The sequence below is a fragment of the Neophocaena asiaeorientalis genome, unplaced genomic scaffold (genome assembly GCF_003031525.2).
Source record: "Neophocaena asiaeorientalis asiaeorientalis breed wild unplaced genomic scaffold, Neophocaena_asiaeorientalis_V1.1 scaffold612, whole genome shotgun sequence".
Taxonomy (NCBI): domain Eukaryota; kingdom Metazoa; phylum Chordata; class Mammalia; order Artiodactyla; family Phocoenidae; genus Neophocaena; species Neophocaena asiaeorientalis.
The window spans coordinates 1113903-1133949 of record NW_020171815.1 but is presented as its reverse complement, the minus strand read 5'-3'; the positions used below and the strand labels follow the sequence as shown (position 1 = coordinate 1133949).

At 41.7% G+C, this 20047-nt stretch overlaps 1 protein-coding gene across 7 annotated transcripts in view; it reads right to left on the bottom strand.

Moving 5' to 3' along the window:
- The window catches only part of AVL9 (AVL9 cell migration associated), a 91981-nt gene that overhangs the window by 21803 nt on the left and 50131 nt on the right, over positions 1-20047 (bottom strand). For 3 of the 7 annotated variants that reach the window (XR_003001827.1, XR_003001864.1, XR_003001838.1), the window contains exons 14-18: positions 18361-18414; positions 17774-17862; positions 15192-15522; positions 9420-10431; positions 4423-6006 (exon numbers count right to left, since the gene is read on the bottom strand). Coding sequence is in view for 1 of the 7 variants with exons in the window: in XM_024735403.1 (XP_024591171.1) it covers positions 15407-15522; positions 17774-17862; positions 18361-18414 (259 nt within the window). In the remaining 6 variants the exon portion in view is untranslated. Of the gene's footprint in view, positions 1-1029; positions 1426-4422; positions 6007-9419; positions 10432-12295; positions 15523-17773; positions 17863-18360; positions 18415-20047 lie in introns of those variants that run through there. The other 4 variants (XR_003001845.1, XR_003001849.1, XR_003001866.1 and 1 more) reach the window with 4 other exon arrangements.

Below are 20047 nucleotides of genomic sequence, written 5' to 3'. Positions count from 1 at the left end.
AGCTGGTCAAGTTCATGGGAAAGGGCCTGGTTTCTCTTCAGCAAAAAAGTCTTCCTCTTTGAGGTCTGAGAACTGTTACTTGCTCACATTTGATTTTCCCCGTGCACCCCTGTACGATGGCACTTCTTCCCTCTTTCCTGGAGGGTTACATAATTATGCAGCTCAACATCCTGGGCCTTTTTCCCCCGGACAGTACTTTCTGGAACTGCTAGATTTCCAGATGAGAACTGTTTATTCTGGATCAGACTTAATTTGGTCATCTGAATTCTCTTGGGTATGGAGAGTTTTTCTTACCCTTGGCCTACTTTTTGTGCTGCTAAATATCCCCTTACAGTTCCACCAAGCACTTTGTAAGACAGAAAGAGTTGAAAGCACTGCTTCTTTTGCTTTCTCAGGTCCTCTGGCTGTTTCAGCGCATCAGTTACATGGTGCTTCCCTGGTAAGCCACAACCACAGAGGAAGGAAAGGAAGGTTTTGTTCATGTCACAATGTAAATCAAGTGCCTACTATGTGCCGTGCTCCAGGCCTCATAGTTCATTACAAAACTGGAACAGTAAGGATGGTGATAGAAATACATTCAGGGCTCAGTTGGGGGCAAAAAGGCACTGAAGGCCTGAGGGCTCTAATTCCCATGCAGTGTGCTTGTATTCTGTGCCCTGGCACAGTTCAGAAGCAGAAAATCACCATTGTGTTATTGACCTCATATATCAACTCATTTTTCCATGTTCCCATAGCAACGTGGGAGAAACTGAGAAAAGATATAGGAAAGAGGAAGAAAAAACGCAGGGGAAGCAAGCTGGCCTCCTGCTTCCTCTGTATACTCCAGTAGATCCTGCATTTTCCTCTTCTCCTCGTTACCCCAGTTTCCACAGTGATTGTTCCGGTAGCTGTCAAATGTGACAATGAACGTCGCACTCACTAGTATAACACTGAAGCATCATAACTCAGTCCTCCTCTGTTGGTTGTTCCCAGTTTTTCATTTTTCACTATAATGAAAAATGCTATGACAAAGAACTCCATGTACATGGCTTTTTTCTTTTTTTTGCCTTTTGGATTATTTCCTTGATATTAACTCTTAGGAATGGAATGCCAAGCAGGCTTGCGGGGGTGGGGGTGGGGGATTAAGTCCATTTACATTGAGTTGGACGCTCTCCTGATGAAGGTACAGGGTCATAAAAATGTTCATGCCTGCGTTTTTGACACTCCTTAAAAGTGCATCTCGTTGAAAGCAATGAAATAAGCGTTAGCTTAACATTCACACACACTCAAAGAAGACCTCCGCTGGAGTGTGCAGGAACTCGATACAGCACAGGAAGCACTGTGTCATGGAGACCTAAATAAGGAAGGAATAAACAGTCGAGTGCTGGGGAAGGCCTCCTCTTCAGTCACATCATCTGGGAGGATTTTGCTGGAGCAGCTTCCCACCTAAGAGAGGATTTGAAAACCACCAATCTACCTCCTTTCTTTTATTCAGAACATAGACCCAGAGAAGTCTTTTTTTTAACATGCCCAAGGTCACATAACAGTCTAGGACTGTATTCTGCCTTCAGTTTTTGGGGTTCTCTGTACAGACATCCTCTCCTAGTAAGTAAGGGAAACTGAGGTAGCGATTGGAACCCAAGGGAGGCGGCCCTGAGGGAGGCGGCCCACGTGCTTCCTTGGGCCTTTCCTCTCTCCTCTTCCCATCTCTCTCCCAGCCTAGAGGGATGAGAAACACCATCTTAAATCGGGTGGTGGAGCGTTCATTTTATTGTTTTCCTTTATACCCTACACATTGGATAAAAATTCATTTGAATCTCTTCAGTTGTTAATTTATAAAGAATTAAAAATTGTTGAAAGCAAATGTGTATTCAAAGCTAACTGCGTATCAGATACACTGCCCTTGCTTGTGCTTAGGAAATTCACACTTTCCTTTTATATCCAATTATGCTGTTCATTTCTGGTCCCCCCTCCTCGAACCTTAGGAATTCACACCATTTTCTTCATTTTCCTTTCACCTGTCTGTGCATTGTGACCTTTCACCTTCCAGTTACATATATCTTCTCCCTTCTCCCAAAGTCACAAATCAGAACTGTCCACGCATCCAATGTTTACTAAGGGCTTACTACGTCCCAGGCACTGTTCTAGTCCCTGAAGACACAGGAGTGAATAAATCAGAAAGAAATCCCTCCTCACTTTCTATAGGGGAAGATGGACAATAAACAAATATGAACACAAATAAATGCATCGACAACACATTTGTCATCTAAACCCACTGCACCCATGGGAAACCCAAGGTTCAGAGATGGTGAGTAATAAGCAAGTGTGGGTGCTGGATTTCAAACCCAGGCCTGTCTACATCCAATTTATGAGATCCTAACTTGTAAGCTACAAAGCCCTGAGCAAAAGCAAAAACTGATGCTGATTACTGTTGCCAAAGTCTAGCAAAATGAAAATGCAGGCACTTTTTTTTCGTAATTTTCACTTGTCAGAGACACCGGGCTTTCTGGGTTTGCAGTTTTCTTGAAAGATGTGCCTGAAAAATGGAAACCATATTCCTTCCATTGACCATGCCTACCTAACTCCAGAAACAAATTACAGTTTGAAATGGTTGGGGTTTTTATGATAAAAAATTTTTAAATATGTCTTATGTGTACAATTTGATTTTAACTATGTATATACTTATGAAACCACATAGATCAAGTGAAATAGTTGATCTTAATCAACACTATGCTTGGCCTTGATATCTGTCACAGCTTGAAAGTGGATAAAGTACCTTCTGGTCCCCAAAGAAAAACAACTTGATGTTTCTGTTCGAAATGCTTTGTTTTGTGAAGTTGATATAAAGGCAATTGCACTTTCCAAAACTTTCCAGCTTACTTGATGGAAAGTATTTCATACTCCTGACCCTGGGAAGGCAGCCACCTCATCCAACAGAAGTCCTCAACATACAGATGACCCCTTACAGGTACTTCTTTTCCTTCCTGTATTGGTAGGGATTTCCCCCCTCCTCACTCTTTTCCTTAATCCTTGTATTCTCACCAAGAGTGATCTCCGGTGGTTTCTATACTTCTCAGGTTCCTTCTGGCTTTAGCATCCCCAAAGACTGTTCTCTTCCTTCTTTCTCCTCTGTCATCACTCCATAACCCTTCCTAGGCCTATACTCACTGACCTGCTCTTCTGCATCACAGGCCACAGGCCCCGCCTAGGGTGGACTGAAAATCTGCTCTTATCTTTACTGTCTCTACTCAAAATCCTACCATCTTCACTCAAGAAGCAGTGTGAATGCCACCTCCTACAGGAAGCCTTCTCTGATTGTCCTAGCTGAAAGGACTGCCATGGCACTTTACTGGACCTCTCAAGACACTCATCACATTTTTCACTATCAAATTTTTTATCAGATCTCCTCTTGTCTCCTGGAGCCCCGACAGCACCTCACCCACAGCAAGTGGTTTTGTGACTGAAACTTGACTTACTCCTGCTGGGGCTATGCAGACATGAGCTACGTTTTCAGCTGTCAAGTTGTAAGTTACATTCTTCTGTCTGTTGTGCGGAGCATTTCAGTTCTCTAGCACCTTCTACTATACTTCAGTACATACTCTGGCTTTCTGACATGCAGGCTTTTATAAGCTGAGACACAGCTCCCATAAACAACATTGTCCATTTAGGAAACCCATTCTGCATTCCCTAAGAATTGTATCAGAAACCTTGGAAATACAATCTGCTCTTCAAGGGAGAATAGTCACAGAATTTAACCTGATAATTTAAAAGGAAACAAAAAAAACGTTTTCCAACCAGGAGTAGTGACTAGTATCCTTCATTTCCAAGGAGACCCAAGAAGAAAAATTCTAAGTATTCATTAAGCCCAGATGCTCAAAGGAGTGGAATTAATGGCACACAAAATAAAAATGTTTTAAACTTCGAGTCTCAAAATGTAGGATCTATCACTAATAGAAAAACACACTTTAAAAGTTGTAAAATATAAGATTTTAAAATTTCAGGGACTTCCCTGGTGGCACAGCAGTTAAGAATCTGCCGGCCAATGCAGGGGACACGGGTTCGAGCCCTGGTCCAGGAAGATCCCACATGCTGCAGAGAAACTAAGCCCGTGGGCCACAATGACTGAACCTGCTTTCTAGAATCCACGAGCCACAACTACTGAACCTGCACGCCACAACTACTGAAGCCCACGTGCCTAGAGCCCGTGCACTGCAACAAGAGAAGCCACCACAATGAGAAGTCCGTGCACCGCAATGAAGAGTAGCCCCCGCTCGCCGCAACTAGAGAAAGCCCACGCACAGCAACCAAGACCCAACGCAGCCAAAAATAATTTATATGTATTTAAAAAAAGATTTTAAAATTTCAGTCCATATGCTTTTAAATGACCATAAAGTGGGTAACACACAAAAAATACTCATTTATCTTCATCTCTTAAAACCTTACCTGGAATTTCCATTTCTAAGGCATTTAGTGGGAGTGAATGATCTATCGAGGGCACTGAGGCTTTGGCGTTTAATGGATGATCTTGTACAAAGAACCAATTCAGGATTCCTGCAGCTGAAGACGGTGCAGCGTAACTTCTGTCTCCGTGGTTTCTAGGAAGTGCTGCTGACTGACTGTTTTCTAGGGCAGAGCCAGGGGGCAGGTGGAAAGGCTACTTTTCAGATTCTCTTCTGTCCTACTTTGGGCTAATCATTCCTCAGTGCACATGGCTCATCTGGTAACGCTGATCAGAATAAAAATTCCATGGATTAGATCGAATATAAATGAAAGTCCGGATGTTAACTGCAGATGGACTTTTAGAACATACGAAGTATTCCCTTCCTGCTTGTAAACTTTAGGAAGAAAAAGTGAGTTTCACCCAGGTTTATCAACATGGTGGTGGCGGCACGGGTCTCTTGGGTCTCCCCTTTGCCAAAAAGAGTAACCTCAGCAGATGCTGAAGTGTCCTCCGGGCTCTCCCGGCACCGCCCACAATCACTTTAGAGCCGCTCCTCGTTCACAAGCCCCCGCTAGTCTAACAGCTGGAGAAATCAAAGGAAAACAGTTCTCAGGGTGACATCAGGGTGACTGGTTTTTGACTGAGGGCTGGGTCCATAGGAGTTTTGTTCTGGGGCCCACTGTTTGGGGCAAATGGGATTTAAAGTTGGTACAAAGCTAAGAGATTGGGCCCTTGAGGAAAAGGAAGGTGGTGATGGCTGAGTTCAGAGAGACATCACTAGAGCTAATGGCTATGCAAACGCAGTGGTGCCCAACCCAGAATGAACTTTCTCAAATGCAGCACCCAACCTGCCACTTGCCCTTGGAGAGCCCTTTAAGGTTTTCCCCTGCCCTTTTAGATCAAGTCCACCCCCCCTCTGCCAGGCTGACAGGTATCTCTTTTTCCAAACCTGGCCTTATCTTACAGCCTCATCTCTTGCCCACTCCCCCTTGCCATTTAGGTTCCAGCCACACCAAAGAACATTCACTGCTTCCCAGTCTTTGCCTATGTTGTCCTCCTAGGCCCTGGAGCCCTTTGTATCTAAACCCACCTCACTCCTAAAACTATCACTTAGCCTTCAGGGGAAGAAACATCTACTCACCGCTGCCAAAAAGGAGCTGGTCACCTGCTCAAACACACTGGGCTGACGTTTGACCCAGCCTCTTTACCCACTATGGTAACCATCCATTCTCCCCCTGCTATGTGGGTGGCATGTACTGTGTGTGTACACAGTAGGCACTCAAATACTTGATGGGAAGAAGGTAGGGTTTAAAATGCAGTGTGAGGGACATGGATTAGTTCTGAAAGTGACTTCCCAGGGCAAGTAGTCAAAGATGTGCACATCTTGCATCTCTGGAGGCCAGTGTGAGTCTCTGCTTCGGTGCTAAAAGTCCTTAGGGCTTGTGGCTGCCCAGGACAGTTCCGGACACACCGGACATTTATGTGATTGCTAGACTTGGAGAACATCAGCCCTTCAAAGTAAAAAAAAATTGGGTTCCCTCCTCTGTCTTCAAAAACTCATGCTGAGGCAAAGTTTTGCACAGGACCTGTAACAAAATGAGAAAAATAGGGACAAATTAAACTCATACAACACAAAGAGTTACTAATTTGATTTAAAGGATTCTCCTTTACTCTGACCCTATGCTCTTCCCATGTTTTGGTATTAAAACGTCTTTGTAAAAAAAGACAAATATCATATGATGTGGTTTATATATGGAATCTAAAAAACTGATACAAATGAACTTATTTACAAAATGGAAATAGACTCACAGACATAGAAAACAAACTTAGGTTACCGAAGGGGAAAGGGGAAAGGGGACAGGGGTGGGATAAATTAGGAGTTTGGGATTAAAATATACACACTACTATATATAAAATAGATTACCAACAAGAACCTATTGTATAGCACAGGGAACTCTACTCAGTATCTTGTAATAACCTATAATGGAAAATAATCTAAAAAGCAGTGCATGTATATATATATATTATATATATATATAATATACATATATAAAACCGAATCACTTTGCTGTACACCTAAAACTAACACAACATTGTAAATCAACTATATTTCAATAAAAGGTTTTTAAAAACCAATAAATAAATAATAAATAAATAGAGTCCTTACTTGGCCAAATAAGAAGTGCCAAAACTTTCTAGCCATATTGGGTAGGGGAAGGGGGGAGTGGGGACTGGGAAAGAAATTTCAGGTGAAGAAAGCCCTAAATGTGAAAGGCAAAACTGAAAAACTCTTAGAAGATTATAGAGAATATCCTTATGACCTTGAGGTAGAGAAAAGTTTCTTAAATAAAACACAAAAAGATATGATTTTCTCTAATCATAAGAGGAAAGATAAATTTGACTACATTAAGAACTCTTTGCATCAAAAGAGACCATAATGAAGGTAAGTCACAGAATGAGTATTTGCAACACACGTAATTGACAAAGAAATAGTATCCAGAAATCCATCTATCTATCGTCTATCTATCTATATAGACTGAGGTATACACACATACATACACACTCGTAAAATTAAAACTCAAGCAAATAAGAAACAGATAACCCAACAGAAAAATGGGTAAAAGACGAATAGGCATTTCACAAAAGTGGAAATCTAAATAGTCAATAAGTAAATTAAAAAGTACTCAATTTTATTTGTACACAGGGAAATGCAAATTAAAACCCACAAGGAGATACCATCTTACACCCATCAAATCAGAAATTTAAATTCCTGGTGATACCAAAGCATGGGAGACAATGTGGAACAATGTTGTTCTCATTCCCTGCTGGTGGGAGGGTAAAATGGTATCATCCCTTTGAAAAACAGGTTGGCATTAACTAAAAAGTTTGAAGAGATACATATTCCCATGACCCTGCAGTTTCATTCCCACATTTATACCCTAGAGAAAACATGCACAGGTGCACTGGGAGATGCATACTAGAAGGGTCAGAGCAGCACTGCTCTTCACATTAGCTTCAAACCAGAAACAGCCACCGCCCACCCATAGCAGACTGGATAAACTGTGGTGCAGTCATACAGTGGAACAGCTTATAAAGCAGTGAAAGAGAATGATCTCCTAAAACCAAAATTAAGCGGAAAAAGACAATACGAATGGTGTGATACCGTTTATACAAGTTCAAAAACAGACAAAAACTAACAGTGCTGTTTGGGAAACATATACAGGAAGGAGGAGGTCGAATTATAAGAAAACAATTATCTCAAAAATCAGAAAAACAAACACATCTGGAGAAGGAAGAATTATGATCTGGGAGAGACACAAGGGGCAGCGCATTTTAGGTGCGGGCAATATGCTATTTCTTGCCTGGGTACTCGATGTGTGATTGGTTAAGCTTAATGTATACGTTTCTTTTCTGTATGTGTATTTCGCACTTAAGTTGCCCGTCCCTTTCTTAAAGTTTTACTGGTTGAAAATCTCCAAGACAGAAGCACCTATTTGCGTGGTGCTCAATCAAAGCTGAGTCTAAGTATTTTAGAAAGAAATCCGAGTAGCCCCAGGGGAGACTTTGAAGAGCAAGAGAGGCTGGAGCTGACCTTCAGTTAAGTGTCTATCAGGGGTTCTCTCAATAATGCTTCTCCAACAACTAGAGGGGTGGGAAAGCGTGACCACAGCAAAGGTGTCACTTAGCCAGGGCGCTTGTGGAGGCCAGGGTGTCAGGAGAGAAGTTTGGGATGTTACTGTGTGGTGGACCCTGAGTACCTGATTCAGGAATCTGGATTTAATTCTGTAGACAGTAAGTAGACTTGGAGGATTACCATGCAGCAAAGGGACAATTAAAAATACCCTAATGGGGCTTCCCTGGTGGCACAGTGGTTGAGAATCTGCCTGCCAATGCAGGGGACACAGGTTCGAGACCTGGTCTGGGAAGATCCCACATGCCGCGGAGCAACTAGGCCCGAGAGCCACAACTACTGAGCCTGCGCGTCTGGAGCTTGTGCTCCACAACAAGAGAGGCCGCGATAGTGAGAGGCCTGTGCACCGCGATGAAGAGTGGCCCCCGCTCACCGCAGCTAGAGAAAGCTCTCGCACAGAAACAAAGACCCAACACAGCCAAAAATTAATTAATTAATTAATTATTTTTAAAAAAGTAACAAATGTTCAAGTACAATTGGTGTCTTAAAAAAAAAAAAAAAACAAACCTAATGTCTCAGGGAGATGATTCTGGGTGTGAGGGGTAGGGTGGACTGAAAGTAGAGAAACTGATAAAGGCTCAGGCATAACAGACCAGGAATGACGGAAGTGAAGTTAGAAAGAGATGGAACGAAGATGAGTTACTGAGGAAGAACAGTAGGAACTTAGTGATGGAACAAATTTTTCCAAAAACTTATTTTCTGTTCTTTCCCAGTCCTTCCATTCTAAAGCTAACTCAAGAGAGATTCTGCTTTACAAGGACAAGTGACTGGAACCATGTAAGGTCAGAAGAGGACTAGCAGACACTGATTTGATGCCGAGAGCCCCACTGAAGTCTTCAAAATTCCCTGCAACTACTTGAGAGCATTGCCAGGGTCGGGGGCTGGGGGGTGGGCAGGGAGGACACAGAGGGTGGAGCCTTTCCAGCAGCAGCAGAGTTGTTTCATGGCGAGCAAGGAGTTTTTAACTTTTCATTATGGAAATTCTCAAACATACATTGACACCAGAATAGTCTAGCGAACCCCTGTGTACTCATCTCCTGGCTTCAACAATGATCAATATGTTATCTAGTGGCTTTCGCCATTTTCCCACCCTCCACATCAATGTGCCCCAGGAGGGAAGCCAGGTCTGGTGAAGGATAAAACATACACATTTAGAAACATTTGAATCTTAGTTTTTGTGTTATGCTGGGATGTCAGTGGTTCCAAAACAGGTATACGTGGGATCAAGAGCAAAGAGCACAACCATCTGGCTTTCCTGCCCCAGACACTCCCTGGTCTCTGAATCCATAGCCATACAAAGTGCGTTACCTGTGCTGGATGACTAGACCTTAGCCGCCTCGACTGGAGTTGGCTGTCGGTCACGCGACTGGAAGGTCCACTGGGGATCTGTCGATTGTGAACTTGGACAGATCAGTCCTGCTGCAGAGCGGTTCCCTAAGCCTGTGATTACCACAGGAGGAGATGAGCCCTTCACAAAGTGTGGTTCCTTGGAAGAAACTGGCTCTATAATCATGCTCTTTCCAGATGTTGCCAGGTTTGATCATTGCAACTCCCATCCTATCAGAATGAAGAGAAGGCAGCTCTGACCTGGGAGACGATGGGGGACCATCCCCTCACCACGGCAGAGCCTGAAGCGCAGCTGGAACAGGTCCTCGGAAAAGGGAGATGTTGGCGGTGTCGAGCTCTACTGCCCGAGTCACCTTGTCAGCTCCAGGCAGCAACAGTCCACGTTGTAAGAACACTGGTACCTTAAATTTAACCCTGTACTCGAGGCAGCGCACATTCCTGGGAGCAAAGAAATTTGTCTCCTTCTTCTGTGAAGCTGTTTTGCAAAACAGCTGTAAGGAAACCATGGTACATGCAAATACATATGTGAAAATGTGCTAGGAGTCCTCAGTGGAAATGTCAAGGTTATTCTGAAGCTCACCAGTACGGATGGAAAAATGGGTTGCTTGGGGCAATATCCTAGTCCCCTGGGGATTTCTGTCCGTCAGCATGTGACAAGACGTTACTGCACGACCAAACTCCGTTTGGTTGTACTTTGTGCAGCCCCAGGAACTAAACATTCTTGCTGCGAGGGTCACCACCTCACAAACTGAAGCACCACAAGTATTTTCAAAATGAGAGAGTAAAAAAAAAAAAAAAACGAGCAATGAGTCCTTTAGTTCCGCTGGTTTCCTAATAAACGAAGCTGGCCCTTCTCTCCAACTGTGAAGCAGGCCAGAAACCACACTGACAACATGAAGGGTACTTCTAGAAAAACAGGCCAAGTCCACTCACTGTATGCAGGAGAAACAGGATAATTTTATTCTCATTTTTCCTTAAAATAAAGATACAGTAGAAGTTTTACAATTCAGTATGATTGGACGTGATTTATAATTTTAACATTTTTTAAAAAACAAATGACAACAGAAACAAAAGACTACTACAAATTATAAAACTACTAGAGAAACTAAAGAGAAACTATCTTTCTAATCAAAACATGTACCACAGCTCTAAACTTCCTAAGAAAACTTTCTAAGATTTCTAAGCTAAACTTTCTTAGAACGGGGTTTGTGAAAAACATTTAATCTCAAGTATTTAAACTATTCCTGTACCCACTAAATGCTTTCACCAACCTGTCAATCATATGCTTCCTAAATTTAGGAACCAGTGATCAAGTGGCCTGAAACAAGTCTTGATCCTGTATTTCCAGCTATAAATTACTAATATTTAAAGAAAACAATATATTTTCTAAGCACGTAAGTTTTCTAAAAACTTCAATTACCTTTTCTGGCTCAGTACCTCACTGAAATGTTCAAATATTCATATTGCACACAAAAAAATTTGAGCAGCATACTTACTATATGAGTGTGAGAAGCCGATGAAAAATAAGATTGAGGAAAACCCCTAAGTTGTGTCCCATTTAACATGATTTAAATATATAGTTTCTATATCTTTAATTAATATAAGTAAAAAGGTAATCTTTAGAACAGCACAGAGATACAAATGCATTAGCGTTTTACAAAATATATTCAACCCCTTATACGTCCAACAATCTTTTAGTTTTGGAGCTGCCATACAAGGGAGCTAGTTTCTTCTCCTTCATATGAAAGCAGGAAGTCATGTGTACAAAGTTATTTATATGAGAAGAATAAAGATCCACATTCCTTTTCTTTGTCCTTGACAAATATTTATGGAATGTTGGAAATGATGAAAAAACAATTCCAATGTTATGAAGTCCAAAGACTTGGAATGAAAAAACTCGTAGTGGCACGCTGAGCTACACAGCATGACAATCATCTTCTAGAAACTACGGTTGCGTTCTCTATCGTGTTTAGAGGCTACCACAGAACTGGGTGGAAAGGCCGTGAATGACGTGCCACCTCTGGTCAAACAATCAGAGCATGCAAATGTCAATGCCATCTCAAGAGTCCCAACCAACTCCCTGATAAAATAACAGGCAACACTTACCGGCTACCAGCCTAACAGGCTACTTTCCCAAACTGCTGAAGCAGATAAAAGTTCAAGGGGTTCAGGATAAGTCCACTGGCCCCTCACAGGGCTGGGTGCTCCTAAACTCATCACCAGGCCTCAGGGAAAAGGACCACTGACTCTAACTTCCACAAAACAAATTAAAAACAAAAACTGCCTGCCAGGGAGATAAAGTTAAAGCCTCATTTTAAAACTCGTGGGCTTCCCTGGTGGCGCAGTGGTTGAGAGTCCGCCTGCCGATGCAGGGGACATGGGTTCGTGCCCCGGTCCGGGAAGATCCCACATGCCGCGGAGCGGCTGGGCCCGTGAGCCATGGCCGCTGAGCCTGCGCGTCCGGAGCCTGTGCTCCGCGACGGGAGAGGCCACAACAGGGAGAGGCCTGCGTACAGCAACAACAACAAAAACAACAACAAAAAACTCGTAACTAGCAGATGAAAAATTTAAGTTCTTCATAAAAGAATTATTATAACCTTTAGCATATTAAATAGTGCTCTCGGGCTTCCTTGGTGGCACAGTGGTTAAGAATCAGCCTGCCAATGCAGGGGACATGGGCTTGAGCCCACATGCCGCAGAGCAACTAAGCCCATGCGCCACAACTACTGAGCCCACATGCCACAACTACTGAAGCCCGTGCTCCTAGAGCCCATGCTCTGCAACAAGAGAAGCACCACAATGAGAAGCCCGTGCACCGCAATGAAGAGTAGCCCCCACTTGCCTCAACTAGAGAAAGTCTGCGCGCAGCTACAAAGACCCAACACAGCCAAAAATAAATAAATTTATACCGAAAGAAAAAAAAATACTGCTCTCAAAGTACTTTCATTCAGATTTTAAAGGACCTTGTCTCTTGGCTTTGCAACTTCTCACCTCTCCCTTCCTAATTTGTTTTCTCCTTGCCTTTCTAAGTAAATTATTCTAAAAACAACAACAACAAAAAAAAAAACCCAATGCTTAATATAGGACTTGGAAAGCAAGATAAGGTTGAGGAAATCACGCCATATGCTCTGGTTTGCTGCCCAAAGATACAGCTGCTGTGTTTCTTAAAGCAAAGAGTAGAAGAAAATTGTATTTTAGGGCCTGGGGGCTAGTAAATCACTCACAGATTTGGGGATAGACTATTCATACTGGTTATATGAGCCAAATGCAGATGTAAAATAACCCTAAGCCATACTGTGACAGGCAACTTTTCCTATTCACTTAACTCAGGACACTTGGGTCAGCTTTAACCCTCTTTCCTTTACCTATGTCATCGTCATTACAGTGCCTAGTAGGAATTAAAGCACACCAGGGACATTTTCCAAACACTCTTTTTAAGTCACCTGGACAGGAGCGAGGTCTCCACCAAGCTATGGATGCAGTCTGTGTTGCCTGGCTGACCCTAGCTCCCTCGGGCCTACATAAACGCACTCAGTTCTCAGACAAAAACACTGTGGCCAAGCAAAGCACACACCTTTTCCAGTGATTTGTCCGAAGACAGCCACACCAGTGTTGGCTCCACTCACAGAGCCAGTGGCTAGAGGAGGCTACTGCTTCCAGGCTGGATGCTGGGCTGGAGCCAGGAACCCAAACTTGAAGCACGTAGGCTCCCGGGACCAGGGGCCAGACTTCCTGCCTGCAACTGTGCTGGCTGCCCCAGGGCCCCCCAGCAGCAACATAATAGCCTGCACTCCCTGAAGATGCCCATACCTTCTAGAACCTGAAGGAAATAGAGTTATGGTCTTTTGACCATTTCTATGACAAAAGTTCTATCTTCTGAAATACTCACTTTATGTTGAAAGCCAGTTAAATGACCACAGTAAATAAGAGTTGAACTCTTAACCAGAAACATGAATAGAAAGTTCCATTAAGGTGTATATAAAATAGGGAGTGATACTAAAGCAAAGTTAAATTTTATGTAACTTGTTTTATTTCGGTGGGATTCCAAAGTGGACTGGACTTCTTGGAATAGTGAGAGATGAGAATTCACCCCAATCATACAAGCCATACAAACGAAAGGAGGAACCAGCAGTGTGCTGGCTGACCCCTCACAGCACTCTTAGCGCCGTGAACAGCCTGGCAGTCGAGAGTAGCAACTGCGTACCGATACACTATCACACTCTACTCAACAATGCGGCCTCACGAAAAAATAAGATGTTAGTCTCAGTGCAACTTTAAAGTACCTTTTAAAGTTTTGTTTGGTACTACTTTCTTCTCTTCAAATTGTATTTCCTGAGAAAGCAAACTGTCCTAGCAGAAGTGGAATTAATACAGTTCTCACAATAAGCCCTTTACCTTGAGTTACACTCAAAGGGAAGGACGCTTTTAGGTGTGCAGGACTTGTGTTAAAACACAAATTGGAAATTTTAGGGATATTTAGATTATGTCCCTATGTTTCATTTCACATGCCCTAGTAGTGCTTTTTGTACAAACATTTCTTAAAGGGTAAATCAAATATAATCAAGCGTCCTCCCTAATTAGGTCCCCGATTTTCTCAATACTCTTTATATCAAATGTAGATGATACTCATGATGTATTTTCCAAGTATCCTTTGTTACTGAAAAAGCAGCCTGTCGCCTGTAAGTACTCCCTGAGAACACCCAGCCAAAGTCCCCTTGAAAAGCAAATGAGAGCTGAGCCTGGCAGCCACATGAGGTCTAGCTGTGTAAAAATCTTCAGTAGTGAGCACACCTGTGTCTAAAATGAACCCAGGTGTCCTTCATGAAACATGACTGATGTCATGGCTATAGTTTTTCTTCTCTTGCTTTTCCAAATGTGAGCCAAGATGAGATTTCTGTTTAATATTTACAGATCATCTTGCTTTTGGAAGGGGGTAGAGATTGATTACATGAGGATTTTCTATCAGGGAAGTAGGAAGGCCAAGCGCCCTGAAAAGCTTTATGAAGATTAAGACTAAGAAAAAACCTGTAAGTCTGTAAACACCCAATGGAAAACTGTTCAAAAGAAGAAATAGAAGGCACAAACTCTGGGTTAAAAAATGCATGTAAAGATTGCAACATTACTACAGTCAATAGAACTAACACCTAGATCTTTAAAAGTCTTGCCCTAAATACACACTCAGTTAAACTGCTTGAACACCGCTACAACCGTCACCATGCTGTTTCTTTGCACATCTACTTGAACAATTAGGAAAAGGAAGAAAGCACAGTGACCCTCCTTGACACCTCAAAGCAAGTGCTTAGGATTGGGAAAGAATAAATTAAAAGCACAAAACAAAACACTCCATCCTCAGAACTACCACCTCTGACTTCCACGGTTTCTAGGAGGAAGTGATAAATGTGTTTTGTGGGTAGAAAACCAACAAACAAAAAATCCTCATATAACTCAGCAAGATAATAATGAAGGGCTGGATTATATGCCCCCTTACTGCTAAATGTAAGCACATTTTAGGGCCCACTTTAGAGAAATTAAAATAGTAATATAACTTAATCTTAGCACATATAAATATCCATCTGGATATTCAAACAGCAACAACAGAACAAAATTTACACCAAGTAAAAACTTTTCTAAAGTAAACAAATGTATAATATCAGAACTCAGGATTCATTAGAATGTTCACTGTGTTTCAATCAGGCTCAGACTGAAATAAAAGTAGTCAATTTAAACCCCAACCTGGGAAGCCGTCCCTGCTATGCTTGTGGTTTCGTCTTTTCAGCATCCCGTGACATTCATTTACACAGAGGGCAACCGTCCCTGTAAACAGTTCGACCTATTGGTCCCTGCTGTGGACCTGTGGTCGATGAAGAGGAACAGTCTGGGAGCAGCAGACAGACAGGGGACGCTTAAACCTAAGAAAGCGACAGCAGCTTCTGGGTGGCTTGCTCCGCTCAGGGTTTCCCGTCAGGCAGCTCAGTGAGACTCTGTGGAGTGGAACTGGTGAAAGTAGAAAGCCATGAAGACATGGCTGTCTTTGCACTGGAAAAAGCTCCTCCAACTGACTGGCCTGAATGGAAAGAAGGGGAAAAACAAAAGGAAACATGTCTTCACTTTTGTTAAGAGACACTGAAAAACCAATGTAAATTAATAAATGTTAATTAACTGCAACCGATATGTTAATAGTTGCTAAAATACCATTTACACTTCTAGTTTCAAAATAATCCCTTACCATGGGAATGTCTAAGAGGAACCTGGATAATGCCAGGGTGTAAGACCCTGCTCTCCTCATCATTTTGAAAATCTTGAGCAAACTCTTTCCTTAATACCCACTGTGCCAGGCAGTGGTTCTCAGCACTGGCTGTGCAGCAGAATGACTTGGAGAGCTGAAAAAGTCCTATGAGCTCTCTGTACCCTAAATCCAAGTTGATAACTAAAAACCACCTGCAGGGAAGAGTTGTTAGGCTGCTTAGGGAAATTTGTTTTTGTCATCGAAAATGATGTTGCATCAAATGAAGACACACAGAGCTCTATCTGCCTGAGGTCTGTTTTGTTTTTAAGAGCGTTATCTCGTGTTAAAGTGAAATTATTTAAGCTGAATCATCCATACTCGCTATTCTTGAAGAAGGCAGTGTGGAAGAAGAGAATAGGCCTTAGAATTTAAATATCAGCAGCATCACTAAAAATTAACTAACAACTGACATCATATAACTATGATGAAGTAGAATTTTCCTACTTTTCCATAGTGATGGGGCTATGTGCCTTGTGTTTCTCTTCTAAGACGAGTGTGTGGAGTAGTTCTCTCACCCTGTATCTCTGGATATACAGGACGTTAGAGCTACGAGGACCCCTGCACAGAGATCACTTAGTTCTGGGGCTTTTGAGTTGTGTTCAGTAAGCGTTAGCCAAGCTCTCTCAGGAGGTAAGAAAGGAGACGGGTCCTATTTTCAATACTGATATGACAAAGCAAACATAGGCAAATGTAAATAATCAGTGAATCTGAGATAACTGGGAGTTTTCCTTGCACACTGTTGCACAATTTAAGTTTGAAATAATATAAAAATAAAAAGTTAAAATATAGAAAAGAGGGAACAAGAAGTTTCTTTAGAAAGGGTATGGAATAATCTTCAAAATATTTTAAGTGAAAAAAAGGTACAGAAGGGTGTATATAAGAGCATGCTACCATTTGTCTGGCTTTGGTATCAGGGTAATACTGGGCTAAGTAAATGAGTTGGGGAGTATTACCTCAACCACTACTTTCTGAAAGAGTTTGTGTAACAGTAGCATTATTCCTTAAATGTTTGATAAAATTCGTGAGTGAAGCCATCTGTGTTTAGATTACATTTAAAACCTTGTGGCAAGCTTTTAAATTTTAATTCAACTTATTTAATAGATATAGGGCTATTCAGATTTTCTATTTCTTTACTGCATTGGTTTTGGCGATTTGAGTCTTTCAAGGAAATTGTAGATTTTACCTAAGTTGTTGAAAAATTGGCATAAAATTATTCACAATATTATTATCCTTTTAATTTCTGTAAGATCTACAGTGGTGTCCCCTCTTTCATGCCCAATACTGGTAATTTGTATCTTCTTTTTCTCTTTATTAGTCTAAAAGGTTTCACTAATGTTGTTGATTTTTTCATAAAAACAACTGTTGGTTTCACTGATCTTCTTTATTGTGTGATACTACCTTAAAAGATGGCAGTTCTTAATGCCTACTTTATTATTATGGCTCTCTACTATTTATAAAGAACTGTGGGCTGGGACTTCCCTGGTGGCACAGTGGTCGGGAAACTGCCTGCCAATGCAGGGGACATGGGTTCGACCCCTGGTCTGGGGAAGATCCCACATGCCGCGGAGCAACTAAGCCCGTGAGCCACAACTACTGAGCCTGCGCTCTAGAGCCCATGACCCACAACTACTGAAGCCCTTGCGCCTAGAACCCACTGCAACGAAGAGTAGCCCCTGCTGGCCGCAACTAGAGAAAGCCCGTGTGCAGCCAAAAATAAATAAATAAATAAATAAATAAAAGAACTGTGGGCAGCTCAGGGAATGGAGGAAAAACTCCAGAGAAGCTTGAATCCTGGTAACAGAACAGACAGGACAAAATTTGCTAAACTTGGTTTGACATCATCTAGTGCCACAAGAATTGTTTTAATGAATAAGCCCAAAATTTAAAACAAAAACCTCTGTATTCGACCATCTTGCGTTATTATGTGATACACAGATCTCTACAACTTTATGTTTTTATCAATGACATACTGAGGATAGAGAAGAGATGTGTTATGATTCCAATCTGTTCCTGCCCAAGACATCCTTACCAACAGCTTTTCCTGTTTGCACAACATTCCGACTCGTTGTGACCATGACGTTTCCAAGTTTTTTGCCACGTTCACTGTTTTGAACAGAACTGAGTAAAGGAGAGGAACGTTAAGTACAATTTTAAAAAAATCTCTCAGGTATACATTCACCACTCCATAACCATCCCTCAAATCAGTACTGAGAAAAGAAGCTAAATAATGCATTATTTGTTATGTATCAATTAATTTACTAACATTTTAAGCATGTGAATCTTCAGAAAACACTACAAGATAGGCAGATGAGCCAAAAAGTGGTAAGGGCGTAAGGATGCATGCTTAACTCTTCCTACAGTCACAATATGCTAAAGTAACTTCACCAGAACAAAAATGGCAAATCTGGCTATTAGTTCACACCATTCTCCATGAAACAGCAGTGTTTTCACTTTGAAACATACACACTGCTGAGCTAGAGAATGTTACGCACATATTTGGTTACTATTTGAAGCACAAGTCTGTGAAGTGGAGAAAAACAATTCCCAATTAGCAATGAAACACATGGCATACATTCAGACGTAAGACTGTTCCTAGTATTTTCCCTAAATACTCACTGTGAGAATCTTAACTTCATGTCTGACACTGAATACTGGCCTTGGAAAGGATGGCTGTAAAACAAAGTTTGAGTTTAGACTATGAGTATTTCACCAATAAAGCTGCAACACAGTTATCACATGGAAGAATCAGGAAACCTCCCTCACAGGGGTGACTCAGCCAGGTGGCAGTGCTCCAAATGAGATATAGGAAACAGGGCTTTGATCACAGCTCTCCACTTAACAGTTATGTAAGTCCCTCTGAGCTTATGTCCTTGCTTGTAAAATAGGTGTGCTTTTTTGCTTGGGTGGGGATGGTTTGTGTTAGTGCTGCCCTAATGTTCTGAGTTACCTGGTCTGGGGTGGGGCCCAAGCACCGACATTTTAAAATCAGGCAACCTGATCAACTTCACACTATACAAGAAGGCATCGATAAATACTCAAATTCTTATCTCATACGCAGGGGTCTCTCTGTCAATGTCTAACAAAGAAAGTGACCTAGAGAAATTTGTAGCCACTTATTGAAATATCAAAATGCTATTTATGGCTTTTCAAATGAAAACAAATTGAGATACTGGCCATGTTAAGCATACGTTAACAACCCCTCTTTTTCTGGATTTCTGAATCTCCGGTTGGAAAGAATTGAGAGATTAGTTCATCATTCTCTATTCCTGCAAACGCTGTACTTAAAGGATGAAACATGCCTGCTGCTTTTAAGGGAAGTCAGAGGGCTACCTTCTCCGATCTTTAGGAGTTGAAGAAAGGGTTTCATAGATCTCAAACCTTACATTTAGTTTTGAATATTTCCAAATTATATGCCCTGGTGACAGTTGAAGACTATCATTTCTTGTTTTAAATTTGGTGAAAATATTGAAAATCTGCTGATGGTCATAGCTGCATAATTTCCCTACCTTTTTTTTTTCTGGTCCTTTTCTTCAGCTTTCTCCTCAATCTAAGTAACCGCAATTTATTTACATATTTTTAAAAGTATTGTTTTTACATTCCTTTAAAACACATTCCAGCTAATCCTCATATGGACCTGCAACACAATCTGTCGAGCTGCTTCAAGTTAAAGGTACTACAGCAGACGCAGGGGCTGCGTAATGATCTGACCAGGCTAAGGGTCAGAGTACCGGAGAGGAGACCAAACTACGAGCGGTCACTCCCCCAGCACTACCACAAGGAGTACCGCCAGGCAAACAAACTCACATCTGTTTCTCCTTATTACTCTTTAGAACACAGGCCTTGTGGTTAGTGAGGGAGAAAACTCTGAACTCTTAGTCCTTTCATTTAATACCATTACAACGCTTGAGCCTTTTAATTCTCTTTGTTTTTACCACACCCAAATGGCAACATAGGTTTCTGCTACAGCCCAGTATGAGGATTAAATTCCCCCAAATCGGTCCTGAACCTAGTCATTGTTCTTGATAGGTACAAAATATTGGCAGACATGTTCTCCCAAACCCTGCTTCCTTACAGATGCTTCTGCAAGTTACTATGACATAATTCCTGGGTTTTGTATTTGTAGCACCACTTAAATCACATCCCCAGTTGAGCTAAGTTTACCATAGTTCCCAAATAATATGGTAATCAGCACTAAGTTGATTTTTGTCAGATTCTCACCGAGAAGTAAAGTTTAAAACACAAATGAAAACAAACGTTCAGCGTATACTTGTATTGTAAATAAAAAATTATATATTTTAATTTA